This window comes from Conger conger, chromosome 5 (genome assembly GCF_963514075.1).
Source record: "Conger conger chromosome 5, fConCon1.1, whole genome shotgun sequence".
NCBI lineage: Eukaryota > Metazoa > Chordata > Actinopteri > Anguilliformes > Congridae > Conger > Conger conger.
In genome coordinates, this window is record NC_083764.1 from 43,016,800 (window position 1) to 43,025,841 (window position 9,042).

General features: G+C 43.7%; 1 protein-coding gene across 1 annotated transcript in view; it reads right to left on the bottom strand.

Moving 5' to 3' along the window:
• Positions 1-360, bottom strand: part of LOC133128878 (E3 ubiquitin-protein ligase TRIM39-like) — a 62,605-nt gene extending 62,245 nt beyond the window's left edge. Inside the window, exon 1 of the mRNA XM_061242684.1 lies at positions 243-360. Coding sequence (XP_061098668.1) covers positions 243-360 — 118 coding nt within the window. The remainder of the gene's footprint in view (positions 1-242) is intronic.
• Positions 361-9,042: the final 8,682 nt, after the last annotated feature.

Sequence of the window (9,042 nt, forward strand, 5' to 3'; positions counted from 1 at the left end):
CATTAGCAAAATTAGTTACCATGATGAATCAGTTATTACGATGATGGTTAGGGTTCTATTTGTCATCTGCGAAATTCATTTCAGAAAAATAGCTTTCCCACAAAATGTTAATGGGATCGTTAAAAGAAGGAGCCGCTTTGATTTATAAACTCCGGCACTTAACTGCACCTCGCAGAAGGAAGATGGAGTGCCCTAAACGAACGCTGTCCCTGTCTGGCTCGGAATCTTAACCGCGGCCCGACCTCCCGGACCGCTCGGAAAGGCAGCTAGCCTCCAGTCCCCCGCAGTAAACGAGGGAAAACCCGGATCTCGCAGACAGAACGCCGGGTAGGGGGCCCGGATCACGGCCCCCGTCGCCATGACGACGCCCATCCAGTATCGACTGCGGAGTGCCGTCGCTATGGAAACCCCAGATACCTAAAGGGGGCTATCGTTAATTGCGGGGAATGAGAGAGGGAGAGCGCTGCCTCTTCGGGCCGGCGTTCGCGGCGCAGTGAATCGGCTGATTGGCGGTTTTTGTGCCACTTTTCGATGAGGCAGATGCGATGGGTTTTTTTTTTTTCAGGCGGGTCGTCTTTGAGCTTTGATCGATGATCGGGAGCGCGGAGGAGAGGGCGGGCGTGGATGACGCATGGTGCGGCTTTGCTTTTCCGCCGCGCGCCATGGCGTGTTTTATACGGCTCTCGATAGCTCGCATGCGGCTACGTGGGCGCGCTCTCGACCGCTGTGACATTATGCACTTAACCAGGGAATGCACATAACAAGAGACGAGCAATATCAGTGTGTGATGTAAATGGAACCAGCTGCATGCTATATGCAGCAAAATGGGGATTGCAATTATGAAATATGTTAATTACAGGGTGTTGACTGTATCATCCTCAAAGGCTCTATACTGTCACCCTTGGGAACTGGTTCCCTGCCAGTCACAGTAATAAAACCCAAATGGCTCTGTCCTGTTCTGATGCATGCTAATGCTGTGCCATAAACTCTGCAGTGCTCTCTCTCTCCTCTCCCCTGCTCTCTCTCTCTCTCCCCAGCACCCTCTATCTCTCCTGCTCCCTCTCCTGCTCTCTCTCACACCTCTGCTCTCTTCCTCTCCTGCTCTCTCTCACCCCTGCTCCCTCTCTCTCCTGCTTTCTCTCTCTCCTGCTCCCTCTCTCTCTCCTGCTCTCCCTCTCTCCTGCTCTCTCTCACACTCCTGCTCCCTCTCTCCTGCTCTCACACTCCTGAACTGGAACTGTAAATGTTAATCATGAGACCTTTCTGCACATTTTAAAGCAAGATAGCTTTTATTTTCATTTTTACTGTTTATAAATGATAAAAAAGGAAAAAGGCCCTGTGCAAAAGTTTGGGAACCCTTTTGGATTATTTTTAGTTACTTTTTAAAAAGATGATTACTAAGGCCCAGACGCAGGTGATTTACTCGTTAGGGCTTCAATGAGTCTGGTGAGTTTCATTCCAGGGCTGAATGAACTTTTTATTCTGAAGTAACTCCTTGGCTTCTAAAGTATCTAACGGCAGTGGCTCAGAATGAAGACGGTTCATTTCCACCAAGAAGGAGAAGGCTACAAAACTCTCTCAACATTTCAACCTGCCTATTTCCACTGTCAGGAACAACATTACATACCCAGCATTCAGTAACCAATGTTGATGTTGAGTGCTAGTAACAGATCACTGAAATAGGATATCACCGCAGGACAGCACTTTATTTAAAGGGAATTATTCTCCATTGTTGGTCTTTCGGTAACCTCAAATGACTGCGAAGGGATCTTTTCATTCCAGGATTAGAGGAGTTCCAGTTTTATTTTAGTTTCTGTGTCACATAAATGTAGGCCAATAGAAGGAAAAATAAAAAAACAGACCTTTGTGGTCTGCAGTAGTATCCCTTGGTCCCAGTAGACTCTCACACACCACACTGAACAGAAGCTACACACACGCCTTTCGAGTTACAGTACAATTCACCTATTAATGCAGCCTAGCACTATGCTACTCTACATGGCTGTTCACTGCCGTCTTATTGAGGTCTTTGGGCATCCATTGTACTACAGACGTTAGCACAATAGTTATCTTCTGACATCGTTGTCCAGAGTGGTTAACGACCAAGGATGGAAAAAAAACCTTACAGCATTCTCAAAGCTGGTCTCCTTTTCAACCCATGAGCATTTAAGTTTTTACGTTGGACAAAGGCAGCACGATTAGGGGTGTTTGGAGGTAGAGCAATCCTCTGGAGGACAACGAGAGAATGATTCTGCAGAGTTGTTGTTGTTGCTGTGGCGAGGGTTAAGCCTGATTTATACTTCTGTGTTGAATCTACGCAGAGGCTATGGCGTAGCCTGACACGCACCTTCCCAGAAATGTAACTACACGTTGTAGCCTCTGCGTAGCCTACGCCATAGGGAACGCGGCTACGCGTAGGCTACGCCATAGCTTCCGCGTAGATTCGACACAGAAGTATAAATCAGGCTTTAGAGCTTTTCAGCCAATGGGCCATAGTCCCCACTCACATACTTACTGTACATACACAGATTAAAATACACACAGATAGACATGCAAGCTAGTATAATCTGCCACACGTTCAGCCAAGTACATGCAGAGAGACACATACACTCTCACAGGCATTGCACACACATACAGACAAGCAGTGACATGCATAAATTCACACATTCAAACATATGCACAAATGTGTGTGTGCATGTGTGGATGTGTGTGTGTTTGTGTGATATACAGACTGAGACACAAACATTCATACCCAGCAGTGTGCATTTAAAATTCAGGGCAGTGGACTGTTGGTGTGAGAGTAACCTCAGTACTAATTGCTAGTCTTTTCTGTGAGTTTTTCTGGCTTGGCAAACAAAGATGGCCCCCTCTCCAAAAATGCCTACTTAACAGATATCTTTCTGCTTTATCTCTAATTAAATGTGTTCAATGACTGCATAATCAGGACCAATTAAACATGCTATTAACACTAAATTATGCATTGACAACAGTTAAGTGAGATGAGAGCAGTGAGAAGCAGAGAGCAAGGATCTGTATCCCAGCTATCATCGGGTGCCAACCCTCACACAGACTTTAACCACAGTCAGTCTCTCACCATGAATCGTGCAACATTCATAGCACTACTCCAAACAGTCACTCTAGCCACAAACTGCACATGCAAGCACCAACTATTGCAAGCACCAAACACCGCAAGTTGCAAATATGACACCTAGTGCCCTCCTCACTAGCCTTTCCTGAACTCCCAGCATTTTTTCTTCAGATAACAGCCTTTGAATGAGAGCCATTTTGTTTCATCTGTCACTTGTCTTTCCGGTTTTCAGGTAGAGCTGATAATGTGTGGGAACCTAGCTATTGTTCTGTACTACATGCTGCCTGCTACCAGCATCTATTTTGGATTGGCTTGGTGTGTTAATGCAACTACACATAGAGAGTGCTGATCAAGTAGATTAACTGATTTCAATCAAAACAGCTGGGGTTTCATACAGAAAATACAGCTGTCTGACAACATCTTGTATTTTAGTATAATCAGGATAATTTGGGGATACTTCCGTGTAATGTCTGTTTATCTACACTTAATTACATCACAGTTTTGACAAAACAGATTGTTCGCCTATTGTGCAAATGCAACGAACCACACCTTTCATCTCCAGCATTTTGTCCCTGCTCAACAAAATTCCACCTACAGGATTCACGCTATTATATAAGCTTCAGGTTCACGGAAAAATAAACAGAAATTGGGTAACGGCAGCATTCTCCACCAAGTGAAGCGATAACTGGTTGGTGGAAACAAAGAGGCTTTTCAGTTTTTTTCCAGAGATGAAAAGCAATAGAGGGGTGTCTGGGCTCTTCTCCCGACCGTCCTCATAGCTATCTTCAGATGCGCATCTTGCTGACAGCGCGGTGCAGGCAGCGTGACAACGGGAACAGGGGGGAGACGTGCGGGGAAAGAGGTTAGCTACTTTCTTGCTTTCGCAAGCTGCGTATCGAGTCCCAAGGTCACTGTCCTCGGCCGTGAAAGAGAAAGGCGCTGCATATTCAGCAGTCCTGCGCTTTTCAGTCCCTCTCCGTGTCCAGTTAGGGGTAATCATAGACTCGTCGTTCTTTCTCCGTTTGATTTTCTCTATTTCTGAATTCAGATAGTTTGTTAGAAATTGACAGGTTCACTTTTAACCGGTCTGCATTGTGCTAATAACTGGCTGCAAACCCATCACAATATATTACGGGTTGTCTTGAGACTTCCCGTTGAAATGGGGTCATTTCGAGGGGAATATAATGGAAATGACAGCGTGTAGATTAATGGTTAGTGCAAGTAACTCTTTTCCACTGCCCTCTCTTGCGGTATTAAAAAGTGTCTTCCCGTATTTGACCCAAGGAGTTCTTTATCTTCTACTAGCATTGTAGCAATGTTTTAAGAATAGTATCAGCAATGTGACAAGACGCATCTTGTATGTATATATAATGTGTGTAATCTTGATGCTTCTATAATTATAAATTATAAATTATATGAATTATAAGGCATAAAATATGTATTACATCCTGTGACTTTGTCGCAACCTAAAAAAACAAGGGATGTACTCATTTCGTTAAATGTAATATTAATCTGGAGAATGAGAGCCAAAATATGTACTATAGCCCTTGATCAAAAAGGAATTTGTTTAGGCAAAAGAAGGTGAATATCCAGTTGTAGATATCAAGAATATTTGAAGACTATATATTTGACAATGTCCTAACCATGTTGGCTTAGTTGCTTTTGTTGAACTAGGTATATGAGCAGTGCTGGTTACTAAAGCAATATTCCTGTGGATGTAAACTAAACCAAAGTCACATTTATCTAGATGCTGAAGCCCACGTAGCCCATTGTATCAAAAACATACATTTTTAGCCCACTGTAGATATTTTGTGGCCATTTACTCTCACCACAAATCCGGAAATGAATTTGTCCCTATATGAGGAGTATTGCCAATGACTGCATTGCTCAATCTAAAGTTCAACACTTTGAAAAACAGGATGCTGGTTATCCAGTTTATTGTGATTAAATCTAGCCCTCGCTCCCACAGATATGTTCCTCAAACCGGCTCTGCTGTTCCAGCCAAAACCGAAGAATAATCGTCGTGTTATCGATGACCGTTTTGTACCCGCTCTCCTTCTCACTCCCTCAAATCTTTTTTCCCTTTCCCAAAGTGGAGGCCATCTTGCTTCAGAATCAATACAGACACTTTCCTCTCATTAAGTTCTTTGAATGTCAGGGTCTGCAGAGACGAGCGTTGGATGGATGGATGGAAACATGGCCTGTGACTGGACTTCCAAGTGCCCGGCCGTCTCTGGTGAAGCCACCGGTCGTAGGCCCTGGTAGAGAGAATCAACCCACGATGCAAGCCAGCACCAGGAATCAGGCAGCAGGTTTTCCATATCGATCTCTATGAGGAAAGACTGCCTGACATATTGAGTCATGCATTTGCTAAGTGCAGCAAGGGGGGTGGGGGTGGGTAAGGGGGCTCAGTTGGGAAAGGTGACAGTGTTCTGAGGCAGTACTATACATCACTGGCTCTCTGATATCAGGAAAAAGAGCCTGAAGTTCATGCCAAATTTATATTTTGAGATGGGCCTTAAAGTCATATTCTATTCTATGTTCGGAAAATGGCAGACAGTCTCATGGATTCATCCATATCAAGTTCATTAGCTGTTCTCCTTTCCTCTGCAATCCCTAACAAGTGTATGCAATGTAATGCATTGTAATATCATCCCTGCTTTATCTGTCCTTCACGATCAGGTTAATGTCATCAGACTATATAGTGCAGGTCTAACATTTCTCCTTCTTCATTGTTTTTAGCCTCACAAACAGATACGCTTTGCCCCCCCCCCGTCCACCAAATGTTAATACATATTCTTTTTATGTCCTGTAAACATTGCAAATGCCCTCCCCTTGTCCAAGTGCAGCTTTGTAGTATTGCTTAACAGGTGCTGCCAGTTTGCTATGAGATCTTCCAGCCCACTTTGCCAAAAAGACTTGGCCTCTGGGGATGGACCTTAAGTGTCTTGTATGGAGTGCCTGTCACACCTACTCCATGTCCCTTTTACCCAGACAAAACCTCCATAATTCGCTGACATGTACCCTTTCACAGCATCAAATAAGGACAAGAAGTAGACAGTGAAAGCAGCTCTGGAGAAAAAGCTAAAACTGTTTTTTTTAAGAAGGGATACCTTTCCCACTTTTTAAATTTGCAAAAATCTCAAAAAAAAATTCTTTCATGTTGTCATTATGGGGTGTTGTGTGTAGAATTTTGAGGAAAAAAATGAATTTATTCCATTTTGGAATAAGGCTGTAACATAACAAAATGTGGGAAAAGTGAAGCGCTGTGAATACTTTCTGGATTCACTGTATGTCCATTCTATAACACATTACATAGTACATTCTTGTATGCATTATATGCCTGCATATTACTGGGTACATTCAATTAATTTACTATCAACTTGCCACAGACTCAAGCAATAAATGGCATATTCTTGATACCAACAATCATTAATACCATTTCTCTATGTCAGAAAATGCTCCAATATAGAACAGAAATATACAATTCAGAAGTTGCTTGTACTATCTCAAATTTCTGGAACAAGGCTCTTCTTTAATTTAAGTTTTCAACCATAATTTTTGAGATATTGACACTTTTATAGGACTAGTACAAAATAGGTGGAAATTGCCCTCTGGGGGACCAAGTGGAAAGAGCTACAGTACAATTCTAAAAATACAAAATATGCATCACACCGAGTCCAAAAACTGTACATTATCCATTTGCTTAGGTGACAGCCTTATCCAGCACAAATTGCCTAACCTAAATTTGACATATTCCCTTTTGACAATGGGTCTTCACAGAAGCAATTCAAATGAATGTTCTGAAGCTATTCAGATTAGTAACATGCTCAAGAGTATGTTGCCAGTGCCCCACGTGACCTTGCACCTGTTCAGCCCTCTGGCTGCTTGTCCAAGCTGTGGCCCCCAGGCAGACAAGGCAACAGTGCCGAGCCCACGGTAGAGGTGAGTTCCCTGATTTTCTTGGGATCAGACGTTTAGCGGAGGGTTAAGAAGATGAGGGTGGGATTATGACTCACTCTGAGGTTATTCGCCAGGATATCGCAGTCATGCTTCCTTGTGCTAATTCCCTGGCACCTCAGCCCTTACAGCAACTCAGGCAAAGCTGACATCCCTCCCCTTGGGAATTCATCTTGGTTGCTGTTAATTTGCACTTGATCTAAGTGTGATTAGCGCACGCTAACCTGTGTGATGAAATGCGGAGGTGCTTTCACTTTCGATGCTTTTATATGTTGTATTGTCACATTGCTCAGAGCAAGGTACAAAACAACAAAAAAAGAGAAAGATTTTGGAAACCAGCTGACAGAAGGTCATTAGATGATCAATGACCCTCTAGAAAAGAAATGTCACATCACAAAGAATTAGCAAGGACTTATGGCGTCACCTGACATGCATTCTCAAAACCAGAGAGGGAAACAACATTGACACTCATTGTCATTGGCTGAGAAACATAAGAGAGTGGGACGAAGACCCAATCCCAAAGGCACACAAGTCAATTACAACCTTGTGTCCGAAGCAAAAGTGATTTTTTTTCCAGGTCAGAAAACATTTTAGCTCTGAGCAGGACAACGTGAGCATTACAGTAATGAAACAGGAGGTCTAGACCTTGGCCTGTAGGTCCCACCCACCCATCAAACCCCTCACTGTCTCCTGCGTTTGACCTCTTTGGTTTTACAGGATTTGCGTAGCTATAAGCTTCAGCTGCAGATGTTCTATTGCTTTATGATCCAGACAGAAGCTCCTCCCGGTGCACTGCTTAAACAGCTCAATAATGACACTGCCCTGACAGAGGCGTGCCTAGCTTAAGGCTACAACAACAATAGCACACTGAGAAGAATCTGCAGACCCTTTGAGACAGGACAGCACTGCAGCTCTCTCCCTCTCTCTCTCTCTCTCTCTCTCTCTCACTCACACGTGCTCCATGCCCCTTTGAAGAAGTAAAGGGAGGGGATATTACATAGATATACAGTATCATACAAACATGATTCATGTCACACATAGTGTAACATATGGTATGTTAATACATGCGTTCATCTGTCTTCACACCCTGGCATGTGTCTGTAGGCCCCTTTGGGGCTTCCTCCCAGGGTTCTGGCAGAGATTATCACCGTGCAGGATGATCGCCCAGAGGCAATGCCCCCTCTTCCTTCATCCCCGACTCTTTTCATTAGTCTGTAGTGAAGAAGAGGACGCAGCATGTAAAAACTCTTCGATGATGGTGGCCTACTTTCCTGATTATTTTGTTCTTAAACCTGCCACGCGTCGTCTTCTCTGTTTCCTCTGCCAGGTGTGAAATAAACCGTCACCATGGCTACAGTATGTCTGTTGGGTAAATTGGCTGGTGAACTTCCCAGGAAAGTTATTTGAGGGTATAGATCCTGGGTGCAGTTGCTAGTCACCCCATGTAGTGTCCACAGACGTACACACACACACACACACACACACACACATTCTCACAGTCTTTGTTGATTTGTTTTTCTTAGGAATTTTTTTTCTACCCAATTATGAATCACAAGCTGTGCCCCCCTGAGGTCTGTTATGGTACGTACACCATGCTGATGGATATGTACTCCTCCAAAATACTTATCTGCAAGATAATAACAGCAAGATCTTTTGCAAAGAACATAAGAACTTGGTGCTGCGGGTTGCAATACCTGGGCCTTCACGTATGATTGTCCAGATATCAGTTGTCAGTTTCAGTCCTACCATGGCACAGAGTCCTACAGAATAAATAGTGGCAGTTTTATTGAGAGGCATATCTCTTGTTGATGACAAGTAGCACTCCAGTGGAGTCCAGACTGACTCAAACCCTCGTCCTGGTGGAACAATGTCACTGTGTGCTGTTGTGAACTCCTCATAATCAGCGAATTACATATAGTGGCCCAGATTCCTTTCTATTGATTTTGACCCCATGCACATCTGCATGATATACATGAGAGAGGCTTTTTATTGCAGCT